Source organism: Bidens hawaiensis, unplaced genomic scaffold, assembly GCF_021521415.1.
Source record: "Bidens hawaiensis isolate Kalapana, Puna unplaced genomic scaffold, B.hawaiensis_p1.1 tig00001685_1, whole genome shotgun sequence".
NCBI classification, from domain to species: Eukaryota; Viridiplantae; Streptophyta; class Magnoliopsida; order Asterales; family Asteraceae; genus Bidens; species Bidens hawaiensis.
This window is the reverse complement of record NW_027491095.1, coordinates 3,487,399-3,504,805: the sequence shown is the minus strand read 5'-3', so window position 1 is coordinate 3,504,805 and position 17,407 is coordinate 3,487,399. Positions and strand designations below refer to the sequence as shown.

The 17,407-nt window shown below is 35.0% G+C and overlaps 3 protein-coding genes across 3 annotated transcripts; 1 reads left to right on the top strand and 2 right to left on the bottom strand.

The window, feature by feature from the left end:
* Positions 1 to 724: 724 nt before the first annotated feature.
* Positions 725 to 1,346, bottom strand: LOC143591634 (uncharacterized protein At3g17950-like). Its single transcript, XM_077071788.1, has one exon. It carries the CDS (start codon positions 1,319 to 1,321, stop codon positions 725 to 727), a length of 597 nt encoding a protein of 198 aa, XP_076927903.1. The 5' UTR covers positions 1,322 to 1,346.
* Positions 1,347 to 4,555: 3,209 nt separating this feature from the next.
* LOC143593554 (biogenesis of lysosome-related organelles complex 1 subunit 1-like) lies at positions 4,556 to 6,194 on the bottom strand. The gene is made up of 3 exons (XM_077073155.1): positions 6,031 to 6,194; positions 5,747 to 5,952; positions 4,556 to 5,004 (listed from the first exon to the last, which is right to left on the bottom strand). The coding sequence occupies exons 1-3, from the start codon at positions 6,167 to 6,169 to the stop codon at positions 4,915 to 4,917; spliced, it is 435 nt and encodes a 144-aa protein (XP_076929270.1). The 5' UTR covers positions 6,170 to 6,194; the 3' UTR covers positions 4,556 to 4,914.
* Positions 6,195 to 15,104: 8,910 nt separating this feature from the next.
* LOC143593545 (peroxidase 4-like) lies at positions 15,105 to 16,884 on the top strand. Its single transcript, XM_077073150.1, has 3 exons — positions 15,105 to 15,359; positions 15,465 to 15,656; positions 16,198 to 16,884. The coding sequence occupies exons 1-3, from the start codon at positions 15,144 to 15,146 to the stop codon at positions 16,759 to 16,761; spliced, it is 972 nt and encodes a 323-aa protein (XP_076929265.1). The 5' UTR covers positions 15,105 to 15,143; the 3' UTR covers positions 16,762 to 16,884.
* Positions 16,885 to 17,407: the final 523 nt, after the last annotated feature.

Genomic DNA, 17,407 nt, shown 5'->3' with positions numbered 1-17,407 from the left:
TAAAATAAGTGTTTGTGATTAAGACATGAATGAGACATAGATTTATGAATTATGAGGCTTTTAGAAAAATATGCAATGTATAGAGAAAAAGAATAAGTTTTTAGTCAAATTATACAAGGAGAGAGAAAGACTACGAGATTGCTCTAATGGTACTTTCTTTTTCATTTTTCAAAAACGATTTATTTCAATTTTGTTATCCTAAATATGCATGTTTATTAGATGATAACTTTAAGTAAACAAGTGAGCCCAGCCCACGATCGGATCGGTGAAAACAAAACAAAAGACGAAAGAAATTGGGCCACTGGGGTCAGCATTGTTTGTTTTCAGTTTTAAGCGTTTGGACTTTGGGTAGCTTTTGCAAGGGTGTTGGACAACAAGATTTCAACCAGTGGTGTGGTCACCATCAGATTCGACAAATTGTGGTTTTCAACCATTTAAAGCAACTTCTCTACAGTTCTTTTAATCATTCGACAAACTATGCTATGTAATTTGGCATATATACCCGCACTATACCAGTGAAAGTACTAATTGTAAACAAGTGCTAATTGTTTAATGCAATACTAAGAGCTTCATTTACTACTAATTTCAAGTGCAGATAAACAATTAAAGAAGTAATAACAGATGATCAAATTCAAATAAATAAGTGGTATGTCAGCATTGTTCTCAAATTAGGGCAAATTAATTGAACAATATTTACCTAAATACACACTTAATCTGTCAAGTGTCAACCAACCCCACCGCTGCAGATCCCAGCTAACGAAACCGAAAAACTACACAACGAGCAGACCGAGCCAGCACCCGCACCTTCGTCCCCATCCGATGACATCGGCTGGGGAGGCGGTAAAACCCTACCATTAGCAAACAACGTCCCTCCAGCATTATCATCCTCCACCTGCATATTCATAACCGCATCACCGCCAAACAACGCCTCTTCACCGAACCTCCGTTCAACCTCCAGAAACTCACCTAGCGACGACGGCTTCAAATCCTCACCGCTACACAGCCACCACCACCTCCTCCGCCTCAACCGCTTCCTCCTCCGTTCGGTAACCGCTTCCACCGCATTGTTGAAGTTCATTCTCCGGCGGCGGCGTTGTTCACCGTCGGAATTGGCGGAAAGCGGTGCTGATCCGAGAGTGACGGTGGGAGTGCGGTCGGAGGGGACGCGGAATGTGACGGCGAAGCCCATGAGAGTGCCGAGGGTGGTGCTCCGGTCGTGGAAGAAAGAGCCTGTGGACTCGGTGTCCAGATCGGAAGATGAGATTGAGGAGATTGTGGGTGATGAGAGTGGTGGTAGTAATTCCATGCCGGGATCTAGCATTTTTATTATTATTATTATTATTATTATTATTATTATTATTATTAATATTAATATGTTATTATTTTCATATTTTTTGAAGTCTATGCTCAGATCTGTTTGGGTGGGGGTTATAATGGAAGAAGATGGTGTGGTGGGGGAAGTGACTAATGTGCCCTCGAGGGATAAAGGTGTGGTTGCTTTGCATGTCAGGGGTATAATGTGTATGGATATGGCTTGGAAAGTGAACTCGTGAGTTCTATTCCTGGTGTATTCAATGCAACTCCTAGTGTGGTCGATTATACCGTTATACGTGTATTTAATGTAATTGACTCACTTTTAAAAGAACTGGACAGCAACAATATGTCAATATATATATATATATAATACAATACAATTAATTAACATGGAACTAATGTTAGTCTATGTGTTATTGGAAGGGTGAATTGGGAAAATCGTGACACGTAAATAGGGTTGTTCACGAACCGAACCGAACCGAACCGAACCGAATCGAACCGAACGCGGGCATGCTCATACTTGGTTTGGTTTGAAAGCGAGCCGAACCGAACGAATTGAATTTAAAGAAACGAGCGATATCTTTATGCTTGAACTTGGTTTGGTTTTGAAACCGAGCGGCTTGGTTCGGTTTGGTTTTGCTTGATTTCGTACAAAGTTTCCAATTTTAAATTTCTAAAACTTCAAAATATCATTAATTCAAGACTTTTAACTCTAAATTTTCTAAACCTTCACATTTAAAATGTATAACTCATAGTTAACAACAAAACATATATAAAACGAGTGGCTATGATTTAAATTTGAACTTTGAATTCAACACAAAAGAGGAAAATTTTAAAAACTTTAAAAAATAGTATACTTTTATATATATACATAAAGATTATATATAAAACTAATAAATAAAAAATAATTCGAGCAAAACGAACCGAACCAAACCGAGCGAGGCTTTGCTCGTGCTTGGATTGCTTTTAAATCGAACCGAGCCGAACGGCTCACTTCCAAACTGAGCCGAAATCGAACGAGCATTTTTCGAGCAAAATTCGAGCGAACGACGAACGAGCGACGAGCGGCAAGCAGTTTGGACAGCCCTACACGTAAACAATGAGGCAGCAAGGGGGTTTCACTTTTCACACTCACCGGAGGGTGTTATAGGGTGAATTATTTAAAAAAGTTAATCATTAGGTTACCCGTAGTGGGCGGGAATTTCCAACGAATTTGGGGCGATGAGGGCGAGCATACCGTCCCCAGGGGCGAAATGTTGGGCGATAATGGGGGGTGGCGCAAGGAATTTGTCGTCGTTGGTTGTGTGTGTAGATATTATTATTATATTATTATGTGTGTGTGATATATGTATATATATATATATATAATAGCCTACAACACCATTACACCCTAAAAACAAATTTCTACATTTTACTTATTGGACGCCACGTGTCGCAATTCGCCCAATTTATAGCCTCTCCACCACGCATAGCCTTAGTTGGATGAGAGAGAGAGAGAGAGAGAAAAAAATTGAAAACAAACAAGCCCTCGTGCCCATGAGCACTATGGCGGGCCGGCGACAGTTTTCTTCACGCTCTTTAGCGTTTAAATCGGTAAGGTGTGTAGCATGAAATGAGCAACACCACCTCATAAGAGCATTCTCAACCCATTCTCTATAATTCTATGAGAGAAATTTACAAATTATAGGGTGGGGTTGTAAATTGTTTTAAGTGTAAATTATAGAGTGGAGAGAAAAATATAATAATTTTATAAATTTGGGAAAAATTTGATTTGCTCATATATATTTTTTAATATTTGTTGGATTGGTTGTGAGTAGAAGAGAGAGAAAACTATAATTATAAAAGTATAACAAAAATATTATTTAATCAAACATGTGAGAGAACTGTAGTGTTTTTTAGTGTAATTATAGATATGAAGATGATGAACGGGCCGGGAATGCTCTAACACTATGTAAAGAGTGAGAACTGAGAATGGTGTTAAGCTATGACAAAGTGTTGGAACATTTTGTTTATTCATTTTAACAAGCTAACTGTTTCTATTTTTATTAATTCTTTGTCAAATTATTTTTAATTTCTACTTGTTACCCTCGAAAACAATGTCTCATTGCGTAAATCACCGTATCAAGTCAATGAATCTCTCTTCGTGTGATCATTCTACAATATTTTTCTTAAGAACCACAAGATAGCGATGGTCACTAACTGTCAACAAGGACGAATTGAACACGTTGGTCTAATCAAAGACCAATGGTCTACTAGAAAAATTATAATTGAAAAAAGAAAAACAAAACATGAAAACTTTAGGACAGTATCTGACTCTGAGTACTAAAGCGACTATGAGATCAGTTATAAGCCTTATTTTCATATTTGAAATAGGTCTGGCAATAGCTTGATTTAAAAAAGCATGCCTAATTTTTGCTACAAAAGGGGCAGCTAAGTCGCACTGAAAAATGGTCCAAGGCAATCGTGATGTGTGTACCTCACGGCATGGTGGTTCGTGTGCATCTGGATGTTGTACATCAGACTCTTTAGGCTGTACAAGTATGTAATTTATATACTAATCATACATAGAGCTTATTTAGAGCGGTAGAGACCACAATTTCTAAATACCGGCCTGATCACTCAAAATCAATTCCATACCCATATACCTGAGCCAGAACCATCTAGAAATTCAGTAAATGCCAACAAAACTCTTACTTTATTGAGAGATTAACATACCATATGGTAAAATCATGAGCACACAAATAAGCCTAACACAAAACCTACAGGGCTGAGTATAGCTTGGGTTGGAGTAAGTAACTCGAATAACAACCCAGAATCGGATCGGTAAATGGTTATTTGGTTCTTAGTCTTAAGTGTTTGGAGTGAATTTGGGTTCAATTCGATCCAGCTAAAAACCGAAATATGAAACATCTTAGCAAAAGAACTCATATGGGCCCTGGCCCTAACCAGCCCGAAAAGACCGAGCCCAACCCGTCATATATCAGTCCGGTCTTCGGTTTTAAATTTTCAAAAAAATTGGGTTCAACCTAACGCATGCCCACATGACATTTCATCTCGATAACTAAGTAAGACTTAACCATCTTGATTACAAAATACAAAGCATTGGAGGATTCGTCTAACTCATCTTGATTACAAGTCATATTTTCATTGATTATAAGTACACAATTTACTCATATTATGTGCTATTAGGTTCTTGAACTTGGATACAGATATTTTTATTTAATTTCCTATCCTATCCTTGTATGTAAACCTTCATCACTACTTGTTATTCCACATCAGCAGCCTAGTAATAACAAGCATATTCGAAAAGACAACTATGTAATGAATGAGCCAATGGCATTTGAAATCAACTAAAACGAGACCCATTATAACCTAATGTCACTTATCAAGACTCACTATAACATAGCATGGCCTCAATACGACCCATTCATCATCAAGCCAGCGTTGCTAAATGCTAAACACTGCAAACCGGCAATCCCTTTGTTTGCATTTTTCATGACATGAAGATAAATACAGATGACACCACTACACATAATAAACGGAAAAAAATACAGTGTAAGGTAACTAACCCATAGTTGAGTTAATGAGTATAACATAATTTCACGACTGGTGAATGTTGGAGATAGCTGTGGTAATGCTTTTACAATCTAGCTCCATTGTCTTCATCCAGTTCTCAAAATCCCCTATTTCCTGCACAACCATATACAAATTTCATCACCAAAAAGAAGTCTATGCCCAACTATCAGCATAATCACACAACCAAAAGTTAAACTCTATATTGTACAGTTCTTCACGAAAGCTTTGCCATGGGAAATTAGCCTTCGTTTTATAAAATTACCATGTCACAAAAACCAAGCTTGCTTGTTTGAAACAATTTATGCACATCTATGCAACTCAATTCATAACTCAATAATATCCAAACCGCTTTTAAAATGTGTTGTTGAGAATTTTGAAATAGCAACTTGGATAATTAGAGAGTCGTATGATAACATTCGGATTAAAAGTAATTTTGGTGGTTCTCCACAAATACTTTAATCGGATGAAACTCTGACTTGAGACAAAAACAAAAGTATGAAATTCGTGAGGAAGAAGAACCAAAGAGAATTTCGATAAAAAAATATAAACGATTTTCAGTTATCTATCTTTTCAAATTTTAAACATTAATAAAGCCCATAATTACTAATGAAGCAGTTTTAACCCTAGCCAGAAGCTCTGCCCCCATTAGGGGCTCCGCACCTTGGACCCCGCAACCGGGGGAGCCCCTGAGTCCCGTTCGTTTGGGGATTCCCCCATAACATCATAATAAACTAAAACAAGTGTGCGCTCTGCACAACCCTAACTTGATTAATGTTTATTATGATGCCTTGCCGACCAATTAATCCAATTACACTAAATTACTAACAATTGTATCAAAAGAATGAGCATAACGAACCTTGATTGCCGTATTAATCGCATGAGTGGAAGCAAGCCACTGATCAGTCTGCTTCGCAAACCTCACAATAGTCGTCTTCAACGCTCCAATCTCAGCCTCTATTCTCTTCTCATTCACATAACACTCTTCAACTCCTCCATTAACCGCCTCAACTAACAGATCCGATACACGTGCAGCGCTTTTAATCGCCTCTTTCTTCGATTTCTCTATCAAATTCATTAAATTAAACAATTAATAATCCAATTCATTCCCCAAGTAAACTAATCAAAGATATTATACTCCACCTGTGTGTTCACGGAGGCGTATTGCGTCCGTTTGATGATCGTTGACTAGCTGGAGAAGCGAAGATTCGAGGCTTCTGGATTGTACGTCCGGTCGGTTGATTACGCGCGCACACGGCGGTTGTGTTCGCGGTGAACTCATTTTGGGAACTGGACTATCCGTTTCTGTTGTGTTTATTAGTTTTGCACTATTATTGCTATGTTTCTTAAAGCCCCCTCATTTTAGGTTTACTTTTCCTTTTGTAAACAACTTTTTTTTTCTAGACATAATAAGATAACTATCTAACAAATAACTGAAAAGTGTAGCACAAGTCTAAACTCTTATCATCTACGGGAATATGCAATAATAAGTTCATGAAGTTGTTACGAAATAGCTAACGTCTCAATAGATGATTAAAAAGAAAGGGCATTGGCGATTTATCGTAGTTGTCAGACCCAAATTGTGTCATATGCAACCAAATTTTGATACATAACTTTTCTTATTCTTATTATTTTTTTTGCAACTTTGATTTATTTCCGTTTATATGTGAAACATGTAAGTATCTGATTTGATTAATCCACGTATTTATTAAAGAAGTAATCAGTTTAAGCTTTCTAAAACTAATTGCAAATTTATATTATTCATAATTTCATATATTAAATAAATGGATCCAATTACAATAAATAGATTAGCAGGCAACAAGCTGTGCCACCACCCCCTTTTGACCTTAGTTCTAAAACTTGATTCAACATGTCATATTTATATTACCATGTGAAAGAGGCTTGATGTGATGGTTTGAGAGTTGACTGCTCTATTTCACTTGTCTAATTCGATGCATAAAACTAAGGTCAAGCCCGTTGATTAAACAGGTTTCAAGTTTGGTTTGTGCTCATTTAAACTCAGTTTGATTGGATCTTTTAGCAAATCATTCACCAGTCATGCATGAGTCCATTTACACCAAAATGTATATCCCATATAGTGGAACTAGACAGAGGCGGACCTATGTAGAGGGTAAGGGGGCGGCCGCCCACCTAAATTTTTTTTTAGTGTTATTTTTATGTGAAAATCCCGATCACCCCCCTTAAGATTAGTGTTAAGTCTCGATGTCGCCCCAAGAAAATAATTCTTGGGTCCGCCCCTGGAACTAGAGAAATTGGATTTATTTAAACATTTGTAAAATATAATTTAAAATTTCAGTTTGAATACCATGTTTAGCTGCTTGCGGGGCTGAAAGGACGTACAGTGCAATTTGCAACACAACTTTTATTTACAACTACTTTTAATGGATTTGGGTTGTGTGTTTGGTTTATAAGTTAACTCAGACCATTTGTTTGGGCTTGGGTACTAGTTTTTCAGCCCAACAGAATAACTAATAACATTAGGCCCTCAATCAAATGCATTTAATCTAGATTAAATTTTTATAGCAATTAGCTTCGAATTCATGACACTTAGGGGGTGTTTGGGATTCATTATTTTCCCTCCTTATACCTTATTTAAGGCATAAGGTATAAGTTACAAAATCGTAACTTATTTTTTATACACTCACAAAACCTAACTTTCCCAAACACCTTATAACTTATAACCCATAAATTATAAGCTATAAGGAGCTAAAATAAGGAATCCCAAATACTTTCTCTCACCCATTAAATCACTAAAGCACTTTGTGTAACATCTCACATTTATTTTTGTGTCGAACACTCCTCAAGTAAGTAGGGGTGAGCAGACTCCGGCTTAGGACCGAGAAATCCAAATACCTGAATCAAGATCATCAATATTTTGGTGGAAATATATTCCAAGGACCAGTTCTCATGTTATTGTGAATTTCATGTTAGAGTTTGTCCGGCCTTCAACCAAATGCAAACTAACCTTGACAAGTTGTTTTCTCTAAAACGAATAAAAAATATGATGACATAGGGTATGTTTGGCAAAACTAGCTGTTAGCTGAAAGCTAGAAGCTGGTAGCTGTTAGCTGTAGCTTTTAAATATTTAGGTGTTTGGCAGAGTAGCAGAAGCTTTTAATAAAACTAGCTGGGTGCCCGCGTGGTGCGGCGGAATGGGCGCACAACCTAACATCAACCGCATAATCAGTGTCGGTATATGATTCACCTGATGACAGTGCATACATAACCTAAATGTAGACGTGTAATTCATGGAAAAGCAGTAAGCTTGTAAATGATGTCGAAAATCAAGAAACAAAGCTGAAATATACAGTAATTTTCAAATAGATAATTTTTTTAAACCAACATATTTTGATATGAATCCCTTTCTGAACATGCACTGTTTTAATCTGAAATATGTTTCTGAACTGACCCCTTTCGACTCAAAAGCGTACCGACACGAATCGAACTAATTTAACCATTTTTGTATCGACTCGTTCTGACCGTAATTTGGTCTTACACATGACTCAAGTTCATCTGACTCGACTCCTAATTTGGTCTTATACATGACTCGAGCTCATCTGACTCGACTTTTTACCGATCCTAACCGATAATCACTTAGTATGTTAATTTTTTAAAGTTAAAGAAGTATAGCAATATCATACTCAAATTAAAGAGAATAAAATGCTCGTTTTTATGATGTAATTTGTTTAAAAAATTATTAACGTGTGGAAAAATTATGGCTCCTAAAAAAGTCATGGGGGTAATTAGTTTTGAATAAGGGTTGAATGTGTAACTATTATATAAATTATACAAAATTGATATAAGTTCAAGTACCAGACTTGTAAATTCAAATGTAAAAGCTTGTAGAGCTTTTTCTCAAACGCTACCTATAGTAGCGTTTCAATTTAGAGCTTTTTCTCATCCTCTAAAAGCTTTAAGCTCCTCTTACCAAACAATACTTTTTATTAGATAGAAACTTTTTCTAAAAGCTTGTAGCTTAAAGCCCCTAAAAAACTCATAAAAGCCCTTTGCCAAACACACCCGTAGTATGTAAGTTTAATTTAAGCATTTGATGCCTAAAATAAGCTAATACTTTTTACCAATTATTCTCAGCCGACAGGGGTGTTGCCACTTGAAATCACCTATGTTAGGGGGGCTTAGAATCATTGAAGTTACATGATACCCAAAGTCAATATACTAATTAACGAGTTTGTACCATACACCTCCTAACTAGTATAAATGTCTATTATGATTTCTCATTTAAATTTAAGTCATACATCGAGTGGCAACTCAACCATTATAGGTAGAGATGGGCAAAAAAACCGGTTGGTGAACCGGTTCAACGGTTTAAACCGAAAACCGGTTTTTACAAAAACCGGTTATTTAAAAACCGGTTTGACCGGTTTAGTAACCGCCGGTTTGTATATCGGTTACAAGTTCTAGAGAAAAAACCGGTTACTGAACCGGTTATGGAAAAAACCGGTTAATTTTAAAACCGGTTATTATGAAAAAAACCGGTTATTAACCGGTTATTTAAAAAAAAAACCGGTTAGTTAAAAAAACCGGTTATTAACCGGTTTCTAAACCGGTCCTAACCGGTTAGACCGGTCCGAGTTTTGCACCAAAAAAACCGGTTAATAAACCGGTCCGGTTATTTAAAAACCGGTTTTTTTCCAGGCCAAGAAAAACCGGTCCGGTTATTAACCGAACCGGTTTTTTTAAAAAAACCAATTTGTGCACCTCTAATTATAGGGTTCAAACTAAGCAAAAAATATGGAGTCTTTTCCTAAATTTCATTGGATACTGACATGTGCTGCACCGTTTCTTTTATTGATCTTTAACCCTTGCAAGTTGTTAGAGGTAATGCTTCAATGAAGGTTGATAATTAAGTTGATTTACGATTGAGCTCACATGAAACAACTTTTATTAAACTTGATCTTCAACAAACCAACAAAGCTTCGATTCAACACGAATCGTAGAAGTTAGAAAACAATAGCAATCACGAACAGAAGATCAAATACAAACTCAAAACAACATCTCAATAATTTGAAACAAATTAATCTCTTAACATAACATTCAAATTTGCAGAGAAAAATAAAAACCCAGATCGGGATATCAAATACAAGTCAAACAGACGAGAGAGCGAACAAATGAGCTTTATGTCTTCTCTTCTCTCTCATCACGTTATAAGAAAAAGAGATGGGCTCATTTAAACATTATAACCTCTCATTCTTTACAATTTTGGGTTTGTGCATCTTCTTGGATTAGAAAGAATTTAATTTTGCTTGTAATTTAAAATGTAATGTAGTAGAATTGATATTGTAGTTTGTAAAAGATTTTCAAACTTGTAAAGTTGTAAAAAGTTAACGTCATAAAGTTTTTTTATAATTTTTGTCAACCTCTTATGCTAAGTCTAGTTTAGACTTTGTCCACTTTGGTCAAATCATAAACTTATCATATAACAAATTCCACATAAAGTGGACTTGGTCATCGGATCATTTCACCGTCTAAATATCATTGTCAGTGTCAAAAGTAAGATGGGAAAAAAAATGCAATGATTAATACAAGTCAAATAGTACTAGACTGTTTAATGAATATATTGTGTATTATCATTGATGTGTGTTACTTCAATTTTACGCTTAATTTAGCTCCTACTACTTTTTGCCGACGATACTTTTAAGTTTCTAGAATCAAATAATCTTTTTTACCATCAGGCCCTTAGCCAAAGGCTAGGGAAATTACAACATCACCAATCTACCCAATCTAACAAATGGGCTTTAGAATTATTTTTAGATCAAAGGAACTTGCCTTTATTCCCCCCCACTATTTGTTTTTGGCTATTGCAATGAATCTCGTTAAATACTCTTTCATTTCTTGTAAGAATAGTTTTGTTGTACACCTTATTATCATTAAAGGACTTAGGAAGCATTAACAGCTATTGAACTGATTTTCCTTTCAAGTCGACCTTCGCCCACAAGTCTATGTTACAAACTGAAACCATTATAACTTATGAGACTTGTCACAAATCGGTTGTATGGACAACTAATGTTGAGTTTATAAGCCAAACGGGTTACCAAAACACTAGAGAAGCCATTTGGCTTACAAACACCACATCAGTTCCTCATACATTCGATGTGAGACAAGTCTCATATCTTGTAATGGTTTCACCCGTAACAGTCTATCGTCTCCTAAATATAAGTCTTGGCGACAGGACACGCATTTTGTCTTCGACTCTCCGTTATCAATATATTCCTCTAGCCAAAGCATTTTAATAGGAATTCTATCTAAAGTGGCTCTTTTACAAAAGAAGTCCTTTTGGAATCCATTTCAACCAATTATGAATGTAGCTATCTGAAATGAAGTGAACTTTCTCAATTTTTTTTCTTAAAAACCAAACCGAGATGGAACATTGGAACTCATTGGTCCCTAACCCCGGAACTCTTTAGCTAGTGGGTCGTTCGAGAGGCTAAATTTCCATTCCCATGCGTGCTTAACTAATTAGCATATTTTAATCCAAATTATGATATGTTAATATAATAAAATAATCAAATTATAAATGACTTATTGATTTAATAGTATGGTGTCTCTCTTCATCAATATGAGGTCGTGAATTCATATCTTTGCAAATACAAGATAAAGGTAGAATTTTGCTATTACAAGAAAAAAACAAATTAAACAATATAACTAATAAACGTTTTAGTCAAAATATAAATGAAGAAAAGTCAAGCACTACATTTATTTTGGATGATAAAAGTCACGGTGATTGTTATTAAACTTTCCAATTAGGTAAGCATGAACAAAATTATTACAGGTTAGGTTTGACTAAACGTACTAACAACTTCATATCTATTTGAACAACCAACGAACCCACGAAATTTTAGTATATTTTCAATCTTATCCTGTTGATCAACACTAAAAAATATGTATAGACACACTTATACATAATATTTTATAACGACCAAATTTGCAAGAAATACATAATACATAATTTGTTTAAAATGTAATGAATAAAACGATTATAGTCTACGTTTTGCTCTCAAACACTTCTAAATTAGAGGTGGCAATGGGAGTGAGTTGGGTTGGATTTGGGTGATGGGTCAGGATAGATATGGGGTCACGATGGAGTTTTAAAATAGAGGGTTAAGATGAATATGAGTCAAGATGGGTAAAACTAACACATCTTGACCCAAGTGAAGGTGGACATACAAAGGGCTTTAAAAACCCCTCAAAAAAATTAAAAACTAATAACTCAAAATATAAATAAAAAACGCAAAATGTAAAATAACTAAAATGTTTCCCCCATCATTTTCGTTCATTAAAAAAAACATTTCGTACCGGTTCAGGGTCGAGTTTTTCGGGGTTTTTTCCGGTTCGGTTCGGTTTTGTTTTTTTTTTCATTTCGGCCGGTTTCGGTATCTGCTCGGTTTCAATGATTTCGCTTTCGATTTATCGGTTATTTCAGTTTCAGTGTTGTTTTGTTTTAGTCAGTTTTTTTGGTTTCATTTCGTTTTTCTTGTTTCGTTTCGATTCATTTGTTTTATTTTGGTCGGCTATGTTTCAGTTTTTTTTGTTTCGTTTTGGTAAGCTTTTTTATTGAATTTCGCTTTTTTTGTTTCTTTTGGTCTGTTTTTCTATTTCGGTTCAGTTTCGTTTCAGTTTTTTTGTTTCGTTTGGTCGGTTCGGTGTTTTTGATTCATTCTGATCCGGTTTTTAAATTGCATTTAGTTTTTTTAAGTTTCATTTTGGTCAGTTTTTCAGTTTCAATTCGGGTTTTGTGTTTCGTTTCGGTCGTTTTTCTATTTTGGTTCAGTTTCGTTTCGGTTTTTTTGTTTCGCTTTCGTCGGTTCAGTGTTTTTGTTTTGTTTTGGTCAGCTTTTCAATTGCATTTTGTTTTTTTTTTGTTTCGTTTTGGTCGTTTTTCTATTTTGGTTCAGTTTTGTTTTGTTTTTATTTTGTTTTGTTTCGGTCGATTCAGTGTTTATTAATTTCAGCTTTTCAGTTGCATTTCGCTTTTTTTTTGTTTCGTTTTGGTCAGCTTTTTGGTTTCATATCGGTTTTTTTTGTTTCGTTTTTGGTCGTTTTTCTATTTCAATTCAGTTTCGTTTTGGTTTTTTTGTTTCGTTTTGGTTGGTTCGGTGTTTTTGTTTTGTTTTGGTCCGCTTTTCAGTTGCATTTCACTTTTTTTTTGTTTCATTTTGGTCAACTTTTCGGTTTCATATCGATTTTTGGTTTCGTTTTGGTCGTTTTTCTATTTCGATTCAGTTTTGTTTTGGTTCGGTCGATTCGATGTTTTTGTTTAGTTTTGGTTAGCTTTTCGGTTGCATTTCGCTTTTTTGTTTCGTTTTGGTCAGTTTTTCGGTTTCATTCCCGTTTTTTTGTTTATTTTTGGTCGTTTTTCTATTTCAGTTCTGTTTTGTTTTTGTTTCGCTTTAGTCGGTTCGCGGTTTTTGTTTCGTTTTGATCGTTTTTCGGGTTTCGGATGAGTTTTATTTTCGCACGTGATAGTTTGGGTATTTTGAAATAGATAAATTTTGGATAACTTGGATATTTTGTTTTGAGTTTTGACCCATTTTAACATATAAATGAAACTCACTTGTATATTTCCAACCCATCCTGACCACTTGAAGAATTTTTATGATCCATCCTAACCCATTTTACTTTTAAAGTTTATCCATCTTGACCCAAAACAATCCATTTTGGTTGAGTTTGCCACCCTTACTTCTAATTGTCTATAATACAGTACTATGTACAATCGTCTTATATGGTCATTTCATTTCTTAACATCTTGTTTGTTTTGAAACAAGTGTACCCTACGTGTGTATGGATTTTAGTCATTATGGGTAATATTGATCACAGTTGTAATGGCCGGTTTTAGAGGTTTATGTGTTTAGGGATTCAACCAAGTTACCTTTGTTTGTTAAGGCTTGTTTAAGATTTTTACTTTGGTTTGCAATTTGATGAAACTTTTCTGGAAACTCGTAAACTCTCTCTCCATGTTACTTTAAAGTTTCCTTAGCTTCGTCACAAACATTTGTATGATTTCGTTTCGCTTGATAGCAATAGCGAGTCTGCAACTTCATTGTAATTTGATGATCTCGCTACCGAAGGCTCCACTCATTATTGTGTACTTCATCGACCTGTTTTTTGTAGGATTCAGATTCCACCTTGAATTCTTTGATGTGTTTTGTATTCAGATATTGATGTTTCAACATCTCCACGGTTGTAAACTGTAACACCCCGCTAAAGCGGAAACACGAGATGTACAACGCGTTGGATCATGGACACATCGTTTATTAAAGAATAATTAAGATGCATGAAATAAAATTCTGAAAACAAAATACAACTTGTTAAATATGGCAACTTAATTTATATAAATTATATATGTTGTAAAGATGATTATCGATCCAAACTCATGTCACCAATAACAATTTCACTTCAGCAATTGGAGCTTGACTGTAAACTTCATTTAAGTGTCCAGCTTGTAAATTTAATGATGGTATTGATATCTTGGCAAATTACTTCAAAAGTACGTTGATAAAAATAACAAATATCATAAATATCAAATAAAATTATTTTTTGTAAGGTTCATATCATTAATTAAGCAAGTAATAGTTCTTGAATCCGTAGTCCTTAATTTAGAACTAGTTTTCTTTCTTTTTCTAAGTTTCATTTATTTTAAACATATCCAAACCTAGGGTATTTTTATTAAAATAAATAATTATAAAGAAAATAACGATATTTTGGATTAAACGAGTTAAAAACTAAATGTTTATTTTAACATTAATTTGTTAGATGACATATTCAACACAGTATAAATCTAGATAAAATCTTATAACATTGATCGAAATCATTTATTTATACACTTTGACCTTTCAAACAAGGATAAGTAAATGTCCAAGGCTAACCCAGATGACAAATTCAATTTACTTACTATGTTTATGAACAAATCAACCCCTTTATAATTAAAGGTATTGTCGGGACAATAATTTACCCAAATAATATAATATAAATATATGAAAAAACACTTTTGACAAATTCACATCACGTTAACATGTTATCAATCAATCAAAGTATCAAACCATGCATATAAATTAAATAATTTAAATTTGCATGCAAATCAGTCCAAATTAGTGGGTTAGCTGTCCCGGGCAAACACAACTTTCAACCCAAAAATTTTCCTATATATACTAGTAATTAACCCTTTGTTCATCCAACACACTCACTACTCTTTAGTGACAAGAAAAAGAGAGGCTAAAATGGCTTCTTTTTATACCATCTCCTTTGCATTGCTTGCTTGCACCTTGTGCTTGATGAGTGATAGCTCTACGGCTCAGCTCACTCACAACTTTTACTCGAAAAGTTGCCCTAAGGTTTTTGATGCCGTAGGCTCAGTGGTTCGGGCCGCTGTGGCTAAGGAGAAACGTATGGGCGCGTCCCTCCTACGACTCCATTTCCATGATTGTTTTGTAAAAGTACGTGGCTGAATCTCTCTAGTTGATTTAACTAGTTAACTACATATTGTCGGTGACTTATTTGATAATAAAAGTTAAATTTAATATAATGAGTTTTGTTTTTAGGGGTGTGACGGGTCCATTCTACTAGATGACACGCCTTCGTTCAGAGGAGAAAAAACCGCTAGACCGAATAACAACTCAGTTAGAGGCTTTAATGTGATTGATGAAGCTAAGAAGAAGGTTGAAGGAGTTTGCCCTGGTGTTGTATCGTGTGCTGATATATTAGCAATTTCTGCTCTTGAATCCGTTCTTGCTGTAAGTATAACTCTATACCTCGCTATTACTTATGTAATGTCGAGTATAACTTACTTAAACACATTTAGTGCGTGTTAATCATAATCATGTAAGCTCATTTTCATAATTCCCCCAAACAAGTTACTTACATAGCTAGATAAGCCAAATCAACCTAATATGAGTCATTTAAGCTAATACGTTATACAATGACGAAACCAGAACTTCTTTGTTGAGTTAATCATAAGTCACTTTTTAAAAATCGAAAATTAAATCAAACGAATTCAAGTGCCCGAGTGCAAGATATCCCCTTCGGTCGCGCCAATTAATGTTATGCATAGTAAATTTAGAAAATGATTTTTTTTAAATAATTTTTTTTCCATAAAAAGTTAATTTATATATAACACAAACCGAGCTACATCTGGATAATGGGTAAGCGAGCAACAAGCTGCGCCGCTATCCCCTTTTGAATCACAAATAAGAGACTAAAATCAATGTTTTTCTAATATAATTAACAATTACAACCTAATTATTAATCCATGTTGTGGTACATGTCTGCATACAGTTAGGTGGACCAGAATGGACAGTTAAACTAGGAAGAAGAGACTCCAAGTCAGCCAGCTTTTCGGCCGCCAACAATGGCGCTATTCCGCCACCAACATCCACCCTTAGCAACCTTATCAACCGGTTCAAAGCAGTGGGGCTCTCAGCCAAAGACATGGTGGCACTCTCTGGCTCACACACAATCGGACAATCACGATGCACTTCTTTTCGAGCACGTATTTACAACGAATCCAACATTGATGCTAAATTCGCTAAGTCAAGACAAGCAAACTGCCCAAGTCGAAGCGGCTCTGGTGACAACAACCTTGCACCACTTGACCTTAAAACACCAACCTATTTCGATAACAATTATTACGGGAATTTAATCAGCCAAAAGGGTTTGCTCCATTCAGACCAGGTGCTGCATAACGGTGGATCCACGGACTCGTTGGTGGAGCAGTACAACAAACACCCTGAAAGTTTCTTTAAGGATTTTGCGGCCGCAATGGTCAAGATGGGCGATTTCCGCCCCCTCACCGGATCCAAGGGCGAGATTAGGAAGAACTGTAGGGTGGCAAATTCTTAATTATGATTAGAGTTTGAATTTCATAATTTGATCAGTTGTTGTATTTTGTTTTTCTATATTAAAGTGTGAATGAGTGTGATTTACTTTATGTAATAAGAAAAACATGTTTTGTTATTTTGTTTTATGTGAGCTAGCTAGAAAATATTTTTTTGATTTGGTTTGTATGGTTTTGAACTTTTAATTAGATGATTTGAATAACATTTTGGTGATTTAAATGATTTTAATCTTAATATCTTTACTATGATCAATACCTAAAAAACTAAAAGACTTTTATGTTTTTTTTTATCATAAAAGTTCAATTTTTTACATGTTAAAGTCCATTCAAATATCAAGTTTAAAGGAAACGGTGGAATGTCTTTTTCTTTACTTATTTAGCTATAAAAAAGTTAGATAAAACTGTTCATATAGTATAAGGGAACAGAGATGTTTGTTATGCTTGTCCGTTAGATTATGGACATATATTGGATGAAAGGTGAGAAGTCTTTTCAAATTAAAAGCCTTAATAGCAATCACATTTGTAATAGGAATTACACTTCAGGCTCCCTAGTGACATCTAATTGAAACGTGTTTGAAAACTTTTAAGATAATTAGGGACACAATAATTTATGCAAGTTTCTTTTCCAACATATCAACGCGTCAAAAGACG

What these genes read in the sequence shown, in the direction of transcription:
- LOC143591634 (XM_077071788.1), bottom strand. Translation starts at nt 1,321, where the DNA reads ATGCTAGATCCCGGCATGGAATTACTACCACCACTCTCATCACCCACA.
- LOC143593554 (XM_077073155.1), bottom strand. Translation starts at nt 6,169, where the DNA reads ATGAGTTCACCGCGAACACAACCGCCGTGTGCGCGCGTAATCAACCGA. An exon ending in ACGCCTCCGTGAACACACAG is followed by an intron (nt 5,953 to 6,030) that starts GTGGAGTATAAT and finishes TGAATTTGATAG; the next exon opens with AGAAATCGAAGAAAGAGGCG. An exon ending in CGATTAATACGGCAATCAAG is followed by an intron (nt 5,005 to 5,746) that starts GTTCGTTATGCT and finishes ATGGTTGTGCAG; the next exon opens with GAAATAGGGGATTTTGAGAA.
- LOC143593545 (XM_077073150.1), top strand. Translation starts at nt 15,144, where the DNA reads ATGGCTTCTTTTTATACCATCTCCTTTGCATTGCTTGCTTGCACCTTG. An exon ending in TCCATGATTGTTTTGTAAAA is followed by an intron (nt 15,360 to 15,464) that starts GTACGTGGCTGA and finishes TTTTGTTTTTAG; the next exon opens with GGGTGTGACGGGTCCATTCT. An exon ending in CTCTTGAATCCGTTCTTGCT is followed by an intron (nt 15,657 to 16,197) that starts GTAAGTATAACT and finishes GTCTGCATACAG; the next exon opens with TTAGGTGGACCAGAATGGAC.